Consider the following 23,804-nt stretch of genomic DNA (forward strand, 5'->3'; position numbering starts at 1 on the left):
CAAATTTCTTGGGCTGGCTTCCAGTACTAGGGTTAGGCTGAGAAACGCCCTTGATCTGGGCATCCAGATTGGCCACATGACTAACCCACAAATCCCTCTGAAGATCCACCATAGATGAGACATGATTTCTGTCCTTTTGAACAAAGGCCTTTGGATTTCCTGGCTTTACACATGCTCTTTGCTTCTGATGCCACAAGAGAGCACTCTAGATACATCTGTGCCTCCCAGAGAGAGGCTTCGTTCTGCAGAAGGCAACCTCGTGTTTTCCTGGAAAACAAAATTCCAAAAGACCAGAGGGAACGCTTGAGAAGAGCCCTTCCCCAACCTGGTGCCCTCCAGATGTTATGGACTACAGCTTCCATCAGTCCCAGCCAGCATGGAGTTGTAAATCAAAAATATCTAGAAGGCAGACAGCTGAGAAAGGCTGCTCTGGAAAGACAGTACTATTCGTGTGAAATAAACGCACACTTCCCAATCAACTCCACAATATGGAGGACTAAACACAGTCACTGTTCCATCTGTAGCTCAGTACTGTCTACAATGACTGGCAGTGGTTGTCCAGGATTTACATTCAGCCTTACCTGGAGATATGGGAGATTGAACTTGGGAAGGCATTAATGTTTAATGTTTTACTGTGTTTTTATATGGAAGTGAGAGCTGGACCATAAAGAAGGCTGATCGCTGAAGAATTGATGCTTTTGAATTATGGTGCTGGAGGAGACTCTTGAGAGTCCCATGGAATGCAAGAAGATCAAACCTATCCATTCTGAAGGAAATCAGCCCTGAGTGCTCACTGGAAGGACAGGTCATGAAGCTGAGGCTCCAATACTTTGGCCACCTTATGAGAAGAGAAGACTCCCTGGAAAAGACCCTGATGTTGGGAAAGATTGAGGGCACAAGGAGAAGGGGACGACAGAGGATGAGATGGTTGGATAGTGTTCTCAAAGCTACCAGCATGAGTTTGACCAAACTGCGGGAGGCAGTGGAAGACAGAAGTGCCTGGCGTGCTCTGGTCCATGGGGTCACAAAGAGTCGGAGGCGACTAAACGACTAAACAACAACTACAATGTTTTTATATGTATGATGATGATGATGCATGAAGGCAGATGCTCTAACTTGTGGCACCTCCTTTTTTATTTCATTAAAACGTGAGGTGTGTGGGTGGATGTATTTGTGGTAAACTGAGGAACTTCCTGAAGGTAAGAGCTGATTGACTACCTTGGAAGGTGGTGGATCACCTTCATTTGAGGTTTTTAAGCAATGGTTGGATGGCCACCTGTCTGGGAGTCTTCAGCTGCAATTCCTGCATTGCAGGGGGTTGGACTAGATGTCACCCTTGAGATCCCTTCTAACTCTACAGATCTATGAAATTACATGCTGGAATTTCAGATGCACTGAAAAAAGGAACAGCAGCAATTGCTGTATAATTCAGCAATTGCCAGACTTACAACTGCCATTTCTTGGAGATGATTCATGATGAGCCAGCCAGGCTGCTTTGCCTTGACTCAGCAATTCATGACTCCTCCCTTGGCTTGGGTACAACACTACTACCTCAGAAACATGCTTTGCAGCTTTTGTTTATCGTGTTTGCCCCCCCGAGATGAGCCAAAACTCCCCCTTTCAATGACTGTTAAGCATTCCTTGTAAAAATATTTGTTTCCTGACTCACAATGCACTCGCCCACCCTCTGAGAGCTCATTGCACAGCAAATTATGACTGTGCCAGCACTCCATCACAGCATGGACCTTTCGTGGGTTTTATTGAGGGATGGACCCACCCACCTCAGAGTCATAGGCATTTATTCATGAGTGTATTGTATAGGTACCTAAGTATGCATTTTACCATGTGTATCTCAGTGTATGCCTTTATAAACATCTATTAACCTAAAACACACATTTCAAAGCATTTTGGTATCACAAAAATCTATACTGCAAAATCTGAAGGATAATTATGCTGCAATCTGTGTCTGGGAGGTGCAAATTGTGTGCCTAAAAATAGGGACCAAATGAAATTCTTCTCCATGCCTCATCTAAGAAGGAGGAAGAAGTAGAAGTAAAATAAGTAAAATTAAAAAACGGTGCCAAAGCAGCACTCAGGACCAGGGAGAAGTAATGGAACAAAACATGATTGGCAGTGGGCAAGTGGATGTTTGGACAACTGAAATGTTAAGTTTCTACTTTGCTAAAACAAATAGTTCTCACCCTCCAAAGAAATTAAAGTGTAGAATATTCAGTGTTGCCATCATGATGCAGTTCGTCAGGGAGTGGCCTGCTTTTACCTGCCTTGCCCCCCCCCCCCGCTCCAGCTCTGAGAGATGTCATAAGGGAGCCTTCATCCAGAAGAAGAACTCTTGAGAGGACTTGCTGGCTGTTGAGGTTGAGGCATAAGAGGGCTTCTTGTTATCTTTTTTGACAGGGGAGAATTGCTAGGTACTAATTTCAACTTTGGAGCTACTTTGGGACGTGTAATGATTGGGTTATTTTTTCTTGACCCACTGGTGAGTTTCATGCTCATTTAAATTTTGATGCATGTCAAATGAGTTGTCAGTCCTTGATTACTAGTGTTATGTTCAGAAGCGTAGTCACAGCCATGCCCTTTCTAAGATGATGCAATACTCTGAGATGACGCAATAATGTTATAATTATACAATAATAATAATTAGGGATGCCCTGCAAAGATCAATGCAACTCTCCACATTTTCTGTGCACATCCACAGGCAAATTATTTGGAATGCTCCAATATCAAATTTCAGAGACGCTTCAAGTTGTGTTTGCCTTCGTAGCAAACAGAACTTGCACCCCATTCTCTTGAAGCTGAATCTCCTAATCTTTTCGGTGCTCCTAGATGCTTAGCTTTGGAGCATACACAACAACTCCTCCTTGGTGTTCTTCCTGCACACCTTCTCCAGAGTGACCCTAGGAGCCCATCCTCAGTGGATGACTCACTTCCTTTCACTCCGATTGGCTCCAACGGGCACAAAGGGTGAGAAGACTCCTCATTGGCTAAAAAGCTCCCTTTTCATGCTGACTGGGCAACTCTAGGAAACAGGGGCCCCACTGCAGAAATATTAATGGTTATTTGACCCCCTGAACCTAGACACCACTGGTTATGTTTGTAGTGTTAGTACTTTTTTAGGTACTAAGCATCATTATTGTACAGTGGTACCTCAGGTTACATATGCTTCAGGTTACATACGCTTCAGGTTACAGACTCCACTAACCCAGAAATAGTACCTCGGGTTAAGAACTTTGCTTCAAGATGAGAACAGAAATCGTGCTCTGGTGGCGCGGCGGCAGCAGAAGGCCCCATTAGCTAAAGTGGTGCTTCAGGTTAAGAACAGTTTCAGGTTAAGAACAGACCTCCAGAACGAATTAAGTACTTAACCTGAGGTACCACTGTATATCAGTGTTTAGGTTTTTTAAAAAATGTAAACCACTTACAGATTTATATTTGAGGGAAATGTGATTCAGACTCCTCAGGGTGCTCTCTCACTGATTCCCACTGAGAACAGGTGTGAAATGGTGAGAAACAGGAGGGTGGGAATTAGTTCCTCACTTCAAGAAGCAACAGCAACTCACACTGAATTCCTCTGTGCAGTAGTCCTAAAATACTTTTCCTCTGTGCACTTCATACCACAGACCCAAAGCTCTGATGAACAGTGTTTGGTCTGGGTGAATGAGGAGCGGTAGTCCACAGTATTTGTCTAAAACAAAACATCTGAAACATGCTAAGGTCATTTCAGGACACCAAAACCCCAGAGATCACAGAGAGTAGCTCATGCAGCTGGGAGGAAGTAGCAGCTGCTGGGAGATGGGGAAGACCTGGAGCAATAAAACACCCTTATTCTCCTGCTTGAAGAGGCATGAAGTGGTTAAATGTATCCCCTGCTCAGAAAGAAAAGCTGGAAGCTGCAGGAGGGGAGAATACTCTTGAGATAGAATCCTACTTGCGGGTTTCCCACAGCCATCTGGTTGGCCATTGTGAGAATAGGATGCTGGGCAGGATGGGTCACTGGCCTGATCCAGCAGGCTCTTTTTATGTTCATATACATGGATATCACACTTCTAAGGTGTTAGTGCTACCATATAAAGCCCTAAATGGCTTGCAACCCAAACCCCTAAAAGAGCATCTACCCCTGTACCAACCGTCTCAAACCCTGTGATCAGCAGCTGAGCACTTGGTGGTGGTGCTTCCATAGGGGATTCTCTGGCTGGTGCTGACCCATGACAGAGCCTTTTCAGTGGTGGCTCCCCAGTTGTGGAATGCCTTCCCCTAGGGAGGTGTGCCTGTCTCCATCATGATTAGCTTTCAAAAGGAATTCAAAAACATTCCTGCTTACCCACACATTTGGTGGTGGCTGAAGAAGACTGTTTCTGGCAACCTCGAGGTCAATGGGTGGAATAATGTTTCTAATTCTGCTTTTAAATAGTACATTTGTTTGCTGCCCTGACCTCTTGGGGAGGAAGGGCATGCTATAAATTCAATGGTTATTATTAATAAAAGGTAAAGGACTCTTGGATGGTTAATTCCAGTCGAATTTGACTATGGGGTGCAACGCTCATCTCCACTTTCAGGCCAAGAGAGCCAGCGTGTCCACAGACAGCTTTCTGGGTCATGTGGCCAGCATAACTAAACCACTTCTGGTGCAACGGGACACTGTGATGAGTGCCAGAACACATGGAGACACAGTTTACCTGCAGCCACAGCAGTACCTATTCATCTACTCATGCTGGTGTGCTTTCAAACTGCTAGGTTGCAGGAGCTGGGACAGAGCAACGGGAGCTCACCCCATCACGTGGATTCAAAGTGCCAATGTTGCAACCAGCAAGCTCAAGAGGCTCAGTGGTTTAGACCACAGCGCCACCTGAGTATTAATAAGAATACTCTGGTGGAACCCAGGGTAAGCACTTGAAACTCTTGCACCAGTCAGAGATCTGGGGTGGCATGCAACACTAACCTCCAAACACTTTATATGATGTAAGGTAAAGATAAAGGGACCCCTGACCATTAGGTCCAGTCGTGGCCAACTCTGGGGTTGCGGCGCTCATCTCGCTTTATTGGCCAAGGGAGCCGGCGTACAGCTTCTGGGTCAAGTGGCCAGCATGACTAAGCCACTTCTGGCGAACCAGAGCAGCACACAGAAACGCCGTTTACCTTCCCGCCGGAGCGGTACCTATTTATCTACTTGCACTTTGAGGTGCTTTCGAACTGCTAGGTTGGCAGGAGCAGGGACCGAGCAGTGGGAGCTCACCCCGTCACAGGGATTTGAACCGCCAACCTTCTGATTGGCAAGCCCTAGGCTCTGTGGTTTAACCCGCAGCACCACCCGTAGAATTCCTTTATTACATATACAGTGGAACCATCATTTTCAAGAAAAACCCTTGTCAAATCTAAGGCAAATCTAAAACCAGACTTGATAATCTGATAGAGCTGATTTTTTTTAACTTGGACTTTTGTTATTTTAACGCATGTACAGCTGTACTCATCCTACATGCCTATTTTATAGTTTAATTTTAATTTTATCATTTCAATTTTCAGCTGCTGCTAAAATTGTTCTACCTGTTTTAGATACAGTATAAAATGAAATTTAAAAAACGCACACCAACCCCCAACTTGGGGCTTCTTGTCATTATGGTGTTGGAAGCCTGCAGCCAATAGAAGGAATGATGCGCTTGCCACAATATATTGAGGTTCTACGAAAGAGCGTTATTCCAGATCTGGAAAAGAGGTATCCTGGCGGTACTGTGATATTGCAGCTGTACCTAGCTCCCTGTCACACATCAAAAATGGAGAAGAAATTCGTGACAGAGTAGCAAATACAGGTACTTGATTGGCCAGGGAATTCCCCGGATGCAAATCCCACTGAGAATTTGTAGGCTATATGCAAAAGTCGCCTCCATGCTGTAGACTGTGCGACTATGGAGAAGCTCATTCAGGCACTGATTCAAGTGTGTTACAGGAATTCGACAATCAACAGTGACTGTTCGAAACTAGTAGACTCCATGCCAAACCGTGTTCAAATGCTGCTTAAAAATAGCGGAGGTCATATCCGTAACTAATGTACATATATGTGAGTTTTGTACATCTATATGCAGTGGCATAGCATGGGGGGTGCAGGGGGGGCCGGCCGCACCGGCCGCAACATCGGGGGGGGGGCGCTCGCACTTGCAGCTCTCTGCCCCTACCTGGCTCACTCACTCTCTCTCACTGCAGTGCTGGCTGTGCGAATCCGATCCGAGCCGCTGGGTCACCGCCCACTGTGGAGGGGGTGGGTGCCAGGCGTGCGGTGCGGAGAGAGAGTGAGGGACTATCTGGGGGAGGGACAGTGCAGCGGCCGCCCAGCGCAGCGCTGAGCGTGGGAGAGAACCACACCAGACCAGCCCAGGCAGCAGCAAGAAGAAGCTGGCAGCGGCGGCAGGTTAGGGGTTAGGGGGCGCAAATTACTTGCCTTGCCCCGGGTGCTGACAACCCACGCTACGCCGCTGTCTATATGTGAATTTTGTACAATAAACTACATTGTTGGTTTAAATTAATTTGCACAAGGGTGTACACACAAACAGTTCCATGATAGTTTTTGAAAGCTCTTTGGAAGGCAAAGAGGGAGGCAAGATGTTTTTGCCCCTGAACTTTCCCTCAAGGAAACACAAAACAAACTACCCACTCACCTACGACGGTGAGGACCTCGTTTTCAATTTCCGCTGTGATGTGTATCCTGCCCCGGCGCTCAGTGTGGTCTGTGCCACAGAGACTTGGTACGTTCATCACGCAGCGTTTGTGGACGTTCATCATGCAGGCTAGTGGAGAGAGAATTGGAAGGAGAGAGTTCAGGTCCCAGAATGGGGATCAAGACATTGTGCTTCACCTGCCATCAGGATATCATGCATTCCACCTCCTTTAATGGGACGCCACATAGGTTTCTGCTGCTGTTCATTTCTGAACACACACTAGATTCTTCCCTGCCTTCTGCCTGAAAAATTATATTTATTTCTTTGTTCCTTGGTTGTATTAATATCCCACTTTTTTTCTCCAAGGAGCTAAAGGTGGCACACATGGCTCTCCCCCTCTTCATTTAGTCCCCACAAGAAACCTGTGAGGTATGTTGACAGGCAGAGACTGGCCCAGGGTCACCCAGTGAGCCTCATGGCCAAGTGGGGATTTGAATCCTAGTCTCCCCCTGGCCCTAGTCTGACCATCTAAAAACCCCTACATGCCATCGGACACCTAGAGGATTGTGGGCTTGAGACCTGATGAGTTCCTGTCCCACCTCATTTACATCCATCAACTCCTCTAAGATCTCTCCTTCCACCATCTCCATTGCAGTGGCCCCAGAGAGCTACTCTACAGTATTATTATCATTAAGTAGATTCATTAGCCGCCATTTTTTGCCATGGCAACTCTAAGCGACTTACAAAATAACTTACCCAAAACAGAAACATGCAAACATTAAAACCAGGAGGTAGAATGCATTAAAGCATCTCACCCACTCTAAAAAAGCCACGGATAGTTAAAAAAGGTGGGATAAAAATTCAATAAATAAACCATTTAAAAGGATGGTTGTAATTCACACAGTGACCATTAGAGGTCTTCCTATGCCCAATCCATGTGATCCCCCCACCCACCCAACAGCAATTCCATCCTGAGAGGGAACAGCATTTCTTCCACCCCCATGAGAGCCTTCCATCCCCCTCTGAAAAGTCCAGCTCTTACTTTGTACGAAAAAGTCACTTTTTCCGAGCGTTCCTTGTTCCAGAGTGAAAGCTCAAAGGGCAACTCAGGTGAATTGCGGAAGGGCAAACCAGGGCAATAGATTCTGCTGTTCTTTCTGCTTATTCCTCTTTTGCTATTGCTTGTATTTATACTCCATCTCCCCACCACCACCCCATGGTGTTCATGGTTCTCCCCATCTCCTTTAATCCCCACAACAACCTTGCAAGGCAGGTTAGTGAGGCAGCGACTGGCCCAAGGTCACACCAAGTGAGCTTCATGGGCTGAGTAGGGATTTGAACCCTGGTCTTCCAGGTCCTAGTCTGGCACTCCAACCACGACACCACACTGGCTCTGTAGCTGCCTTGGGAACTGGATCTCCTGTATGCCACATTTCTTGCACCCCAATTGTATTGTAGGAGAGGCAGCGCTGGAACCCTTCCTTCCCTATTCCCTCCCTGTAACTGAGGCAGGGGGTTGGACTACAGGACCCCTGAAGGTCCTTTGCAATTCTACAGTTCTATGATTCTATGAATCCTGGATCTCCTTGTTCCTCAGATGTTCAATTATCCTTAAATTCAGCTGGGCACCATCACTGATGTGAGCTTGCGAATCACCTCTGCCTGAATTGCTGCATCCCTTTTTAATTCTCCTTCCTTCCTTCCTTCCTTCCTTCCTTCCTTCCTTCCTTCCTTCCTTCCTTCTTTCCTTCCTTCCTTCCTTCCTTCCTTCCTTCCTTCCGTACTCCTCCCTCCCTCCTTCTGTTGTCTCCTCCACTCTTGAATTCTGAATTGCAAGGGGCTCAAGACAAGGACATGTCTCCTTCACTTGTGTTTTCTCCTGTGTCCTTGGATGGTGCTATACAAACAAACACCAGCAACCATGAGGCTGCAACATCTTCACAGCTGCCTGTTCCACTTCTTGCAACTGAGGCTTCACTCAGATTTCCTTTTCTTGTAAACACAGCAAAGCCTCCGCTGGTGGATTTGACCACACCAGCTCTGCACAAACAAGGAGACTTACGGCCTTAATCAAAGGGCGTGGTAGCATTGAAAAGAAAAGGTCATACGAGATTTATTGATCCAGCAGTGGAGGAGGGTAGCAGCTGCGTCCTAGGGAAAAAGCAAGCTCCTGCTTCTGTCACTGTCTGGGGGAAGCGAGAGGTAGCAGGAAGGCCATAGACTAGCGGTTAGAGCATGGGTAGGCAAACTAAGACCCGAGGGCCAGATCTGGCCCAATCGCCGTCTAAATCTGGCCTGCAGACGGTCTGGGAATCAGCGTATTTTTACATGAGCAGAATGTGTGCTTTTATTTAAAATGCATCTCTGGGTTATTTGTGGGGCCTGCCTGGTGTTTTTACATGAGTAGAATGTGTCCTTTTATTTAAAATGCATCTCTGGGTTATTTGTGGGACATAGAAATTCATTTACGGTATATATTTTTTTCAAAATATAGTCCGGCCCCCACAAGGTCTGAGGGACAGTGGACCGGCCCCCTGCTGAAAAAGTTTGCTGACCCCAGGGTTAGAGTATCTGCTTTGCATTCAGAAGGTCCCAGGTTCAAAATGGTTTAAAATTCTGGAGGGTCACTGCTGGGAGATGTACAGAGCCAGTAGCCAAAGTAGTGCGTGCAGATGCTGCTGAAGACAACTCCCACTATCCCTGTCTGCAGGGCATGCTGGAGGGGTCTGATGGGAGTTGTAGTCCATAACATCTAGAAGGTGCCTCGTTGGCATGCTAAGCTAGATGGGCCAATGGTCCTGACTCCGTAAAAGGCATAGCAATCTAGCTCAGTATTGTCTACACTGAATGGCAGCAGTCGCTCCAGGGTTTCAGGTGGGAGCTCTCGCAGTCCTACCTAGAGATACCATTGGGGATTAAACCTGGGACCTTCTGCATGCACAGCAGATGTTCTCCCACTGAGCTATAGCTTCACTCTTAAAAATAAAGCACGATTCCAGTCCTCATGGTTCAGAATTATGGGCTGATTTGAATAGGACACCAAAATCTGCCATATGCAGAGCCAGACTTTAGTCCATCTAGCTCAATATTGTTCACACTGGCTAGCAGTGACTCTCCAAGGTTTCGGACAGGGCTCTCTCCCTTTCTGTCCTGGAGATATCATTGGGGACTGAACCTTCTGGTGCTCCCCAATGGCTCAAGAGTGCCTCTCCCAACATGGACCCTGTGTTCTTCATCGGAGGCCCTTCTTTGTGTGCTGAGGGTGGGAACATGAGAAAAAGCCTTTTCAGTAGTGGCCCCTCATTTATGGGATGCTCTCCATCCTGCCATGGAGGCATGCCTGGCAGCATCACTGGCTGCTTTTAGGTGCCAGGCAAAACTGGTCTTTCCACCCTGGCCGTTGGGATCTGCCTTATACCAACCCAGACCATTGGGCCTTCTAGTTCAGCACTGTCCACACCAGGGGTTGTCAACCTGATCCCTACCACCCACTAGTGGGCGTTTCAGGATTCTAGGTGGGCGGTAGGGGGTTCTATGGCACAAGCTGAAACCTTCTTCCATAGAGCACTGGTGGGTGGTAAGGAAATTTTACCATCAAGAACCGCATTAGTGGGCGGTAGGTATAAAAAGGTTGACTACCCCTGGTCTACACGGACTGGCAGCAGCTCTCCAGCATTTCAGACTGGCTTCCCTACCAGCCCTACCTGGAGATGCTGGGGATTGAACCTGGGATCTTCTGCATGCAAAGCAGATGCTCTAACCACTAGGCTACGACCCTTCCCCAACTGAATTTTAGTGGTGTAGTCTGGAGGGTTGGGTTGGTATATATATATTTATTTGTGTATTTTAGGCAGTTTTATCCTGTCTTTATGCTCATTTTTAAATGTTCATTTTTTTGTAAATCGCTTCAAGTTTCTTTTTTGGAAAAAAGCAACGCAACAACAGCCCGTGGTTTGCTTCACTAGGATGATAAAACCAGCCAAGTCTAGCACCGGGTGCATTAAATCCCCACTCACCCCACCCAAGCAACACAGTTAATCCACAATACTCCGGAGTGATAAAGTGGGATCATAAGGACTTTGCTGCATCTACCAAGAAAATTGTGAATCAGACTCCAGATGCTGCGATTGGGTCATATATCTCTCAGTGCAACTGGACTTACTGTCACATTTCATCCCCTGGTGGATGAGTCCATACAACAAGGATCCACAGTGGTCGCAGAAGGTGGGGCTGGAGTACGTGTGGATTTTGAACTTGTGTTTGCTCCGTGGGTCCTGGAGAAAAGAGGCAAGACAGTAGAAAGGAACAATTGGTTAAGTGCTGAGCTTTGCCTATAAATGCAAGTCACTGGTGTGCATCAAGAGCATTATATATGTGTGTGTCAGGACCCCCCCACACCCATCTTCCCTCCCTCCACCCCTTCTTTTTTTCCCTCCCCCTAATGTCTCAACAAATGAAACGGATTTGTAAAAATGTTACATGGGAAAAATATGAGAGACATTACACTTACTTCTGTAAAACAAGAAAATCTTTAATAAAAATAATAATAAAATATATATGTGTCAGGGGCTGGACTGAGGAGGAATGGTGGGGGCCGCCCCACCCCTTCTCCTGAACCTTCCTGAGAACAGGAGGACAGTATAGATTTAGAACAGTGGTTTGCAGAAGGTCATGGTTCAGAGGCTGCAGAGGGGAGAAGCTGGGAAATATTGGAAGAGGAACAGCGGGAAGAAGAAGAAGCACCAGGGAGAGACAGCTGACAGACTCAGTGTCCTGGAAAGCATTCCTGGACCCCCTGCCTCTCCCAGGACCAGGCGAACATTGAAAGTAGTAGAACATAAAGCTCAGAGGCAGAAAGCTCAGATTAGCTGATGCAGGGGTGGTGTAGAATAGGAGAGATTTTTTTGGGGGGGGTATTTGGATTAACGGTATTATGCCCCCTCTCTAAAAGCTCAACAACTTTGGCTTCACCCCCTGCCCCCCCTTCATTGGTAGATCACTTCCAGAATTTTTATAGTGGGAGTAGATTGCAGTCTCTTGGGAGTTGGACGTGCCTGATCTAGGGGATACTGCACTCCTTTGTCTCTCTGTGTGACTATTAAGCAAATTACCATATTTTTCTGTGTATAAGACGCCCCTGTGTATAAGACGCCCCCTATTTTTGGGACTCAAAATTAAGAAAATACACTTTGCACTATCCGTGTATAAGACAACCCCTTATTTCAAACTTCAAAAATTTAGGAAAAAAGATAGTCTTATACACGAAAAAATACAGTACTTGGTGAGAACATTTATTGTTTCTCTGCTTCTTGGCTGCCACCGTGGGAAGGATCTGATTCCCCGAAGCCTGACAATATGCCCCCCGACTGTTTCCATCTGTGGAACCGGCACTGCTGAAAGTGCCACATAAAATCTGTTTTGCACCTACACTTTGGAACTCTCTGCCTGTTGACACCAGGCAGGTGCCTTCGCTGCCCACATTTTTGTTTAGACAAGACTGCCTAGATATTTAGATGACTGATACTTTTTCAGTCTATTGTTGGTTTTACTAATCATCTTACTGTGCTATTCTTTTGTAAACTGCTTTGAGGTTTCCTGCAGTCAAGTGGTATATACATTTTATGAAATAAATAAAGCCTAGTCTATCTTCCATAATGTGAGGCACATTTTTGCAGATGCCACAATTTCTTTCAGGAGCTTGGGGTTATTTTATTATCCCTCCACTCCCTCACAATCACCCTGCGAGGTAGGTTAAATTGATTACAGAGCAAAATGATCAAGGCCACCAAGAGATGCCTTAGCGGGGGATCTGAATTCAGAACCATGCCCAATATTTACTTCCAAACAAACAAGGAGGAACATCACAGCCCATCAGCAACTTTGTCAGCACATCAAAGACAGCCCCAATGAATGAACGGTGCCAAATCAATGCACAGACCTCTGCAATATATCCTCCGCCCCTTTTTGTTTTTTTACAAATGGGAAACTGAGGCTAAGAGGCAATATGGCATCCCACAGTTGCACAACACCAGGCAAGAGCTCCAGGCAATAAAACCCAAATCCAGACCTGGAGGAGATCTTCTAAAATGCCTTTTCATAGAATCATAGAACTATAGTGTTGGGAGGAATGCCAAGGCTGATCTAAATGGCCTCAATCCTGTATACCTGAAGGAGCGTCTCCACCCCCATCATTCAGCCCGGACCCTGATGTCCAGTGCCGAGGGCCTTCTGGTGGTTCCCTCGCTGTGAGAAGTGAGGTTACAGGGAACCAGGCAGAGGGCCTTCTCGGTAGTGGCTCCTGCCCTGTGGAAAGCCCTCCCAGCAGATGTCAAGGCAGTAAACAACTATTTTACTCTTAAAAGACAACTGAAGACAGCCCTGTTTAGGGAAGTTTTTAATGTACGATGCTGTATTGTTTTTAATATCCAGTTGGAAGCCGTCTGGAGTGGCTGGGGAAACCCAGCCAAATGGGTGGGGTATAAATAAATTATTATTATTATTATTATTATTATTATTATTATTATTATTATTATTATTAGTCCAACCCCCGACAATGCAGGAATCACTGCTAGCACCCCCCACTGCTCTCCAAATGTGTCAGACCACAACAGAGTTCTCATAACTACAATTTCCAGAGTTCCTTGCAAAGAGGGATTGATTATTAAACCACTCTGTAAACTGAAGCTCTGGGAGGGAACTAGGGGTCTCCTAACAAGCACCCTTTACAAACTACAGCTCCCAGAGTCCTTTGGGGGAAACCACAACTGTGTATAGTGGTATTTTAGTGCTTTAAATGTCTGGTGTGAAGCTGGGCTCCATTAACTCATTTTTCTACAGGATGGCACCCCATCAGCCCTGGCTGCTGTGGTCAGATGCTGCTGTGAATTGTGGTCCAAAACATCTGGAAGGCAACAGGCTGGTGACAGATGCCTCAGGCAATGGGCTTCTGTGTGTGTGTGTGCGCGCGTGCGTGTGTCCATTCAAATTCCCATCTAGCGGACCATTTGGGCTGGCTGCCCAGCCAGGAAGCTCATATTGGAATAGCCGCTATCTCTCAACCAAACTGAACATACAAAGTTGTTTTGAGGATAAAATGCAGGGCAGGCAGGGGGAATTAGCAAACCTTGCAGACATCCCTGAGGCTCCTTGAAAGGAGGACAGGATACAAATTCAACAACAATAATAAAGACTTCATGAAAAAAGTGAGAACGGAGGATGGATGTGAAGCAAGGCACCAATAATAATAATAATAATAATAATAATAATAATAATAAATTTTTTATTTATACCCCGCCCTCCCTGGCTAGAGCTGGGCTCAGGGCGGCTAACACCAGTAAAATTACAGTAAAAACGTCATAGGGGAGGGGGGGAACAATTTAAAACACAGGTTAAAAATACAATTTAAAATGCAGCCTCATTTTAATAATAGCCCACAGATCAAAACCATAAGGGGAGGGAAACATAAGGGTCAGAGTGAGTCCAAACCAAAGGCTAGGCGGAACAGCTCTGTCTTGCAGGCCCTGTGGAAAGATGTCAAGTCCTAAACTAAGAACAGAAGGACACAAGAAGATCAGGCCAATCACTCATCCTAGTCCAGCACCCTGTTCTCACATTGGCTACCCAAATGCCTGTGGGAAGCCAGCAAGTGGGACCCGAGCACAGGAGTCCTCTCCCCTCCTGTGGTTTCCAGTAACTGGTATTCAGGAGCATTACTGCCTCTGATTGTGAAGGCAGAGCAGAGGCATCTTAGCTAGTAGCCCTCAATGGCCTTCTCTAATCCCCTTTTAAAGCCATCTGGGTTGGTAAGCAATGCTGCTCTTGTGGCAGTGAGTTCCGTAGTTTAACTCTGCACAGTGTGAATGAGGACTTATCTCTCCCAAATCTTCCAACATTCCGCTTCATTGGTTGTCCATGTGTTGAACGGAGTCCACTCTGCGGGGTCCTCCTTGCTTTTCAACCTCTTTCTTCTCCTGCATTAATCAGTGTAATGCGCTGCGCTCTCTCCCCGCTAACGAGCGACATTAGGGAGATGGGAACTAATGGAACTTCACTTAATTCAACCTGCTTAAGTGCAGCGTATCGGGCACAGGCAGCGATGAAAGTTAATTGCATCGGAAAACTCAGAGGCTTCACCCCAAAGCAAACCTCTTTCAGATTCATAAATGCTCGGAAGATGCTCCTTTTAACGACTGAGCTAGCAGCTGGGTAATGAGACGCCTGAGAAAATGGGGGTTAACAACAATTAACCTGTCTTCAGCAAACCTTCAGATACAAAAAGCGCATTCATTAAGTCAGAACATACTTAGAGAAATCTCCGCTTCTAAGGGAGATAGTATTCTTTCTTAAGGCAAGTGATGTGCTTATACTCGAACCTGAGTTTGGTGAAAAGGCCGTAGGTCAATACTTGGGGGAACCACTGATGTAGCCCTCCATAGCCTAGAATCAGATAATCATAGAAATATAGAGTTGGAAGGGACACAAAGAACCATCTAGTCCAACCCCCTGCAATGAAGGAATAGCAGAAAGAAAGGAGATTCTGAAGAAACCTTAGGAAGAACTTTCTGATAGCAAGAGGTGTTTGACAGTGGAATGGGCTCCCTTTCAAGATGGTGGGCTCTCCTTCACTGGAGGTTTTCAAGCAGAGATTGAATGGCCACCTGCCAGAGATTCTCAAGCTGAGATTCCTGCATTGCAGGGGGTTGGACTAGAGGACCCTTGGGGTCCCTTCCAATTCTACTATTCTATGACACCTCACAGAAGAAGCAAAAGGTCTGCAGCTACTGCTTCTGTGTACTGCTTCCCTGCAGTTCCCACTTGCCCAGGTAGGATTGGGAGTGAGCAGGTGTGGGGAGAGGATGCTTCAGGTTACAGACTCCGCTAACCCAGAAATAGCACTTTGGGTTAAGAACTTTGCTTCAGGATGAGAACAGAAATCGTGCTCCAGCGGCAGCAGGAGGCCCCATTAGCTAAAGTGGTCTTCAGGTTAAGAACAGTTTCAGGTTAAGAACGGGCCTCCGGAATGAATTAAGTACTTAACCCGAGGTACCGCTGTAACAGGATGCAGGCAGGTGGACTCCCTCTTTCCTTGTTTTCTGAACCCAGTTTTGCTCAAAAGCAATCTGCTCCCCCTGTCTCTCTCTCGTGGTCTTCCCACCCCCCTCCCCTCCACAACAACTCCCTTGAGGCTGGCTGGCACTCGCTTTCATTTGGCCTGATTTGCCCTGATGCTTCCCATCACGGCTTTTCATGTCTGTTGCGACACTGAGTTATTTATCTCCTTGGCAGCAAGGGACAAGGGGAGGGGAAGGAGAGGCTCCTTAAGATGGCACACTACCCCTCGCTCATCGACCACGAGATCAAGATTCCCATCTATGCAGTCTGCCTCCCCACTCAGCCTGGTGCTCTCCAGGGCTTTGGGAGGCTGCAGCTCCTCTCAGCCACAAACCAACGACCCCAGGGCTGGTGGAAGGTGTGGTTCAGAACAGCTGGAGGGCACCAGCTTGGGAGAGGTTGATCTGGAGATGGACGGGCTCTTTCCCAAGAAAGCTGGCACATCCTGGTTGGGGTTTGATCTGAGAAGTGATGCTCCTTTGGGAGCAGCCCCAGAGCTTGCTTTCAAAGCCAGGTTCTGCCCTGAGTCTAGCAATCGCATCATAAAAGCAGAGCCAAGGAGATGGGCATTCCACCTCCATTTTTGGGATTGAGAGGCAGTGCTTCTTACTGGGGGAAAACCTGCACTCTAGACAGGGGTGTAGGGATGGGGCGGTGGGGCGGATGCCCCAGGTGCCCTCACTTAGGGGGGTGTCTTTGGCGTGGCACCCACCCGTGACTCCCAAGCCTACCCCGAGCTGTCGGGGTAAGCGGAGGACCTGCGCCGCTTTGCCGGTGACATTCCCCCCTTCCCCCTTTGTTTTGACAGCTTGGGGGAGGCTTGGGAGTAGTGGACAGGTGGCACGCAGAATGTCCACCATGGGCAGCTCACTCTGCCCCCGGCTGCAGGGCACCCGAGCAGCTATCCCACACCTGGGAGGACACCCTTCGTGCCACGCCCCCCTCAGGAGCGTGCCCACCCTGGGCAGCACGGGCATATGCTCCGCCACTGACTCTAGATCCGCTGTAGCAAATGGCAAGTGTGCACTGCAGGCATGGGGGTTGCCAAGGGACGGGCAGGGGGGCAGCTGCCTCCCCCCTAGATCAAGTTAAACCATACAAATACTTAACTAACTGACCCATCTGGTCAATTCTGTCCCCCCCTAACAAAAGTCCTGCCCCCCCAACAAAAATCCTGGCTACGCCCATGACTCCAGGCACCCCATTAGCCCAGGAGGTACAGCAGCATATGCTGCTTCCATTCTCACAGCACATCCCCTTTAAGGTCCCCCAAGCCCTACGGTCAAGACATGTAGGAGTCTAAGCGATGGAGGTGGTTGGGCTCAGTCAGAAGGTAGCTGTCCTCTCCCAGGAGAGGGGTGGGGAAACTGTGGCCTGCAGGGCTAACTTCAGCCACTTGACTCCCACAGGAGACAAGCAGATGCCTGTGGGAAATCAGTAAGTAGGACCCGAGCACAGGAGCCCGCTCCCCTCCTGCAGTTTCCAGCAAGTGGCATTCAGAAGCATCGCTGCCTCTGACCACAGAGGCAAAGCATAGCTATCATGGCTAGTAGCTGTTGATAGCCTCATCCTCCATGAATTTGTATAATTCTCCTTTAATGTCACACAAATTGGTAGCTATCACTGCTTCTTATGGGAGTGAGTTTCCCAGTTTAACACTGCCTGAAGAAGGGTGTGTGTGTGTGTGTGTGTGTGTATAAACCTATTCTGAATCATCCAACATTCAGCGTCATTGGATGGCCGTGGGTTCTGGTGTTAAGAGAGAGGGAGAAAAACTTTCCTCTTTCCACTTTCTCCATGCCACACATCACTTTTTAAACTTCTTTTGCCTCACTGTTCCGCTGTCTTTCAAATGATGCCCAGCATTCTGAGCTGCCACAGAGAAAGACAGGTAACTCAATTCATGTGCGATGGCTGTCTCAAATTAAGAAGCTCAATTCCACATGATTCTTTCTCTACTGGGGGTGGGGAGGGAGTGTGCGGAAGTGCTTTTAATATGATCATTCTTCCAAGGGACTATTTATGGAACGCATTTGCTATTTGAGAGTCCCTTGACTGACAGAGTGCCAACCGGAGACTGACAAGGGAGGCAGGAATAAAAAGGAAGACAGAAGGAAGTGTGCAAGACCCACGGGAGCAGCTGAGATGTGTGGGCCCACATCCCCCAGGATATGACGAGGGGGGATGTGAATGCAAATGCAAATGTATGCAGATCTGCTCATTTGCATAAGGCATTCCGGGCACTGCATTATCATTTATTTGTTACATTTTTCTAGGGGCAACTTCCCAGATGGGTTCTGCATATCACTGCATATCACTCATGGTGGGAGGCCGGTGTTTTCACACCTGAGGGCTGTATCCAGTGTTCTTTGTCTGCTCATGCAAGGACTCGACACAGCTAGGGATCATTAGCAGAGGAATGGAAAATAAAATCATAATGCCATTATCATACCCTCCAACATTTCTCCGGTGAAAATACGGACATCCTATTCTATATCAGGAAGCTTCTCCAGTGTTTGGTCTCACTGCACACATAGATGCTATTTATACATCTACATCTGTCACCCAGAGCCAGTTACAACCTCTCTGCCAAACCCACCTCGCAGGGTTGTTGTAAAGAAAAAAATGTGTAAGGGAAGGGATCATGTACAAGACCTTCAATGGATAAATGGAAGGTAGTGGTGGCCATGAATCTAGATGGCTTTAAAAAAGGATTGCTAGAAAAATGCTACCTGTTCTGTTGATATAGTACAACTCATACAGCATGATACAAATATTCACACAGTTGTGAATATAAAATATGTAATTTTACATATTTATCAAATATGTAAAAAAGAAACAATTACTTGCAAAGTGCCATGAAAACTTCCAAACTACGTAAAATAAAGTGAACTTGCAATATCAGATTTTACTAGATTCTTACGAATTCTTGACTCTTTCGCTTTTTCTTGTTTTTTAAATACAGTGGTACCTCAGGTTACATACGCTTCAGGTTACAGACTCCGCTAACCCAGAAATAGTACCTCGGGTTCAGAACTTTGCTTCAGGTTGAGAACAGAAATCGTGCTCTGGCGGCGCAGCGGCAGCGGGAGGCCCCATTAGCTAAAGTGGTGCTTCAGGTTAAGAACAGTTTCAGGTTAAGAACGGACCTTTGGAACAAATTAAGTCCTTAACCCGAGGTACCACTGTAAGTTCAAAAAAATTCAAGAACGTTGTTCCTGGTAGCTGTGAGGTGCTGATAAACCAGTGTATGAAGTTATATCCCCGTTTCACCCTAGCTAAGCTATTCAGTCTTTTATGCTTAAGCCAAGAAATTGTCTCTTCAAAGATATTCAGCACTAGTAGACGCATCAATGACACGAGACAACTGAAGAAGCCAAGAAAGCTGTGTTCAGGGAGTGTGCTATCCGCAAACCCCAACAAATCGGCCCCACCAGGGACGAAACAGCAGTCTCTCAACTGCATGGACTGCTAGGGCAAAACGGGGATAGAACGCTGGCACCCTGTCTTCTTAAAAGAGGAATGGGCAAATTCACAGAGAAGAGACATATGACTTCACAACCATATGTCAGGAGTGCTCTGATGGTGTTTCCTGCTTGGCAGGGGGTTGGACTCGATGGCCCTTGTGGTCTATTCCAACTCTATGATTCTATGAGGGCTACCCATGGTTACTAGCCATGATGGTTATGCTCTGTCTCTACAGCTGGAGGCAGTGATGCCTCTCAATAACAGTCTGCAAACCACAGAAAGAGAGAGTTGCAGTTGTCCTCATGCCCTGCTGGTGGGTTTCCCACTGGGGCATCCGGTTGGTCTCTCTAATAACAGAATGCTAGACTAGAAGGGCCATTGACCTGATTCAGCAGGCACTTCCTATGTTCTTATAGGGAAGCTTATTTTTGCAGATCCTCCAAGTGTCCCTATTTCCCAGGGACAGTCCTGGATTCACAGAAGCCGTCCTGGTTCCTGAGCTGATTGCAGAATGTTCTGCTTTTTCTTAGGATGTCCCTGTTTTCACTGGAGAAACAATGGAGGGTATGGAGTTATGCGACCCCCGAGCCAAGGAGATAAGTAACTTTAGAACCTTTAGAAGACATCCAAAGGCAGCCCTGTATAGGGAATTTTTTTAAATGTTTAATGTTTAATTATGTTTTTATATGTGTTGGAAGCCGCCCAGAGCAGCTGAGTCAACCCTGGCACATGGGTGGGGTAGAAATAGTAAAATGATGATGGCAATGATGAAATAAAAAAAGGTAAAGGGACCCTTGACCATTAGGTCCAGTCATGACCGACTCTGGGGTTGTGGCGCTCATCTCGCTTTATTGGCCAAGGGAGCCGGGGTACAGCTTAAGGGTCATGTGGCCAGCATGACTAAGCCGCTTCTGGCGAACCAGAGCAGCGCACGGAAATGGCGTTTACCTTCCCACTGGAGCGGTACCTATTTATCTACTTGCACTTTGACATGCTTTCGCACTGCTAGATTGGCAGGAGCAGGGACCGAGCAACGGGAACTCACCCCGTCGGCAAGTCCTAGGCTCTGTGGTTTAACCCACAGCGCCACCTGCGTCCCGATGATGGAATAGGACAGGGGTCTGCAACCTTTAAGACAAAAAGAGCCACTTGGACCCGTTTCCGAAGGAAAAAAAACTGGGAGCCGCAAAACCCATCAATAAAAAAATAACTTTTTTGTCACTTTTTTATTATTTTTTTTGTTTGACCCCTCAGAATTACTACTCCTCATAGAAATAAACGTTAAATTAACAAGTTACCTTTTTTTGTGTGTGTGTTCTTCACTCCCCTTCAAAACAGTGACCAGCGTACAGGCCCCCTTTCAATGCAGTAACCAGCGTACATGCCCCTTACAATGTAGCGGGTGGGTGGGCGGGAAGGTGACGTCGGGACAGTGAGTGACTAACGCATGCACTGCCCCCATGCGACATCACAGCCAGAACAGCGCCTGCCACAGTGGGGAGTGTTGGGGCGCACAATGCGCCTCCTCCCCTCGCTAGTATCCACCCTGGAGCCGCGGCAAAGGTGTAAAAGAGCCACATGCGGCTCCGGAGCTGCGGGTTGCAGACCCCTGGAATAGGACGTCCCTATTTCCATTGCCAAAATGTTGGAAGGTATGTCACTGGTCAGGGGACTGGGCTGTGCCAACAGCAGAAAATGATTTAGAATTTGTGCAAACAATGAACAACAATGCCAGGCTTATCCTCACTCCTGAAATAACCAAAGCCCATGTTAGGGGTCAGACACCTGGCATGAAAAGCGCTCCCTTAAAAATTCAGAGCGCTCAGAAGCAACACCTGGAACAACGGACAGGCTCCATGGCCTCTAAGCCCCTGCTGGCTTCAGACAATATGTGCCTCCTATTCAGGCTTTCATAGCTGGCCTTGGCAAGCTGTGTTGGCAAGGAAAGCTCACAGCTGGTGACCAGCTTTATAGGGCCACTGCTCTAAAATGGGCAGTGTAGGTTTGGGCACAAAATTAATCAAAGCTGCTTCTTGGAACCAGCAGCCACGAAACAGGCTCCCTCTGGTCTAGAAGGCACCCAGAAGCATGCACCCACCAGCTCTGCATTCTGGAGCACATGTTGTGTGCCTACGGAAAACAGAGTTGCACCATCTGTTTGAAGCCTACTAGTAGCCATTGCGGCTGCATTGTTGAATATCAAAGCAGGAAGCCAATTAATGCAGAGCAATTCTTAATGGGATTAAAAACGAGACATGCTGGTAACATTCACATTACAGCATGTCCCCGTCGCACGGAAAGCAGTAAAACAAAATATTATATCCCCTTTGGAAACAACAAACTGCCCACATGCCCATTTCAGAGCAACCTGCTTCCCATAATAATCCATCCTGCAACAAAAACAGAAAATGAAGTTGACAACATATTTAGCCCAAGAGAGAAACTGTCAGCAGTGGAAGCCACAGAAAATATTGCAGCTGAGCAGAGGAGTATTTCAAAAAGCCTGACATCAATTCTTTCCGCGACCAAAACAGACTCCTCCCCCCACCCAAAGCCTTTGCCACATAAATTAGATTTGCAGATTGTTCTGATTTCAGTAACCCTATCATTCTTAGAGAGTGCACAATTGTTATTTCAAGAGGTAAGAGATGGGGAGCAAGTTATTCTATTTGAATGGCAGCTCCCACTTTCCCAACCAATCCATGGCCAAAAACACAATTTATTTATTTTTAACCCACTTCTCTTGACTTTTGCAATGCAGTTTTCCAACCAAAAAATTAAAAGGGGCATCAAAAAGCATGTATGAGGGGGGAAAGGGTGCCCAAATTAAACTAGTAAAATATATATTAACAAAAATAACACACAAGAATGCATTATAAGGAAATCCCCTGCAAAGATGTGCCTATTAAGATACATGCATACATAAATACATTGACATTTTCATGCATTTCAGTTTGTTAAAAAGTTTGCAAACTGATGCAGAAATAATTGTGAATTGTGAACTGAAGATTGGGAAAATGAGAAAGTGAGGGCAGCCAAAATTGGCAGATTCATCCATTCTGTTTAGGCGACTGCAATGCATGCTTCATGGGACAGCCTCATGAAAATGACCCAGAAGAGGAGGAGGAGGAGGAGGAGGAGGAGGAGGAAGAGTTTGGATTTGATATCCTGCTTTATCACTACCTGAAGGAGTCTCAAAGCAGCTAACATTCTCCTTTCCCTTCCTCCCCCATAACAAACACTCTGAGAGGTGAGTGGGGCTGAGAGATTTCCGAGAAGTGTGACTGGCCCAAGGTCACCCAGCAGCTGCACGTGGAGGAGCGGAGATGCGAACCCGGTTCCCCAGATTACAAGTCTACTGCTCTTAACCACTACACCACACTGGCTCTCACAGAAGCTTCTATTTGTCCAAAACAGGTGTCCAAAATGGCTAACCGGGACTGGGCATTTCGATCATGTCACTCCAGTACTTTTTCAGGTGCACTTCTTGAGCCCAACTCAGGGGCAGGGGACTAAGGAACCCGTAAAATCACCTTTCCCCAACCAAATCATCACAGACCTTGAGATCCTTTTCAAGAGGCCCTGCTCCAGTTGCCATCCTTTTTCATGGACAAAAAGGCTATAGATGGCTACTAGCCATGATGGCTCAGCTCTGCCTCCATTGCTGGGGGCAGTGATGCTTGTGCCCGGGTCCTGCTTGTCGGTTTCCCGTTGGGGTATCTGGTCAGGCGCTGTGAGAACAGGATGCCAGACTAGATGGGACATTGGCCTGATCTAGCAGGCTTTTCTGATGTTCTCACTCTGCAGTTCAAGTGCTGAATGTGCTTTGAAGCTCAGCCTCTGACGTTCCTGTCCCACCCTCTGCCTAACGCAGGCTTCAGTGAATTAAAGCTTTTCCCAGAACAACGTCACAGCAACCATTGTACACACACACACACACACACACACACACACACACACATGTTCAAAATTCACCAGGCACATTTTGCACCTGGTTATTGGCCACTTGCAACCAAGTCAAGATACCTCTCCACCATTTGGAGCTGCATCCTTGGAACCTGACTGTTTTCACACACTAGCAATACATCCTGTAGAATTCTATCCATTGCATTATATTTTTAAAAAACAATTTTCATTGGTTTTTAAACAAATACAGTAACAACAATAACCATTGAACATCCAGCAATACATCTAATAGTGTTTGTTCTTTCCATTGACTTTAGACATAAGCTCACACATTCAGTGTGGGTTTTTGTAAAATATATTGATTTTCCAATATCATTCTAATAACAGCCTCATTATAACAAAACCAATTGTATCCAATTAATACAATTATTAATGCCAATTATTCAAATGTCGAATTATACAATTTAACTAAACTGGCCCCCTCACATGCTAGAGTCCATTCTCCTACATTTTTTTCTGCATTCTGAAATGTTAATAATTTCCATTACATTCCATTCAGTTATAATAATCCCTTATATAACAGCAGCAATCTTGTGATTTCAATACATGTTGGTATAATAGGGAATTTATAAAGTTTCCAGCGAGGAACTTTAG

General features: G+C 46.6%; 1 protein-coding gene across 2 annotated transcripts in view; it reads right to left on the minus strand.

Moving 5' to 3' along the window:
• The window catches only part of PRKCB (protein kinase C beta), a 187,370-nt gene that overhangs the window by 79,842 nt on the left and 83,724 nt on the right, over positions 1-23,804 (minus strand). For both annotated transcript variants that reach the window (XM_082199358.1, XM_082199357.1), the window contains exons 4-5: positions 10,828-10,939; positions 6,666-6,794 (exon numbers count right to left, since the gene is read on the minus strand). In XM_082199358.1, the coding sequence (XP_082055484.1) occupies positions 6,666-6,794; positions 10,828-10,939 (241 nt within the window). The remainder of the gene's footprint in view (positions 1-6,665; positions 6,795-10,827; positions 10,940-23,804) is intronic.

The sequence above is a fragment of the Podarcis vaucheri genome (genome assembly GCF_965113315.1).
Source record: "Podarcis vaucheri genome assembly, chromosome: 14".
Taxonomy (NCBI): Eukaryota; Metazoa; Chordata; class Lepidosauria; order Squamata; family Lacertidae; genus Podarcis; species Podarcis vaucheri.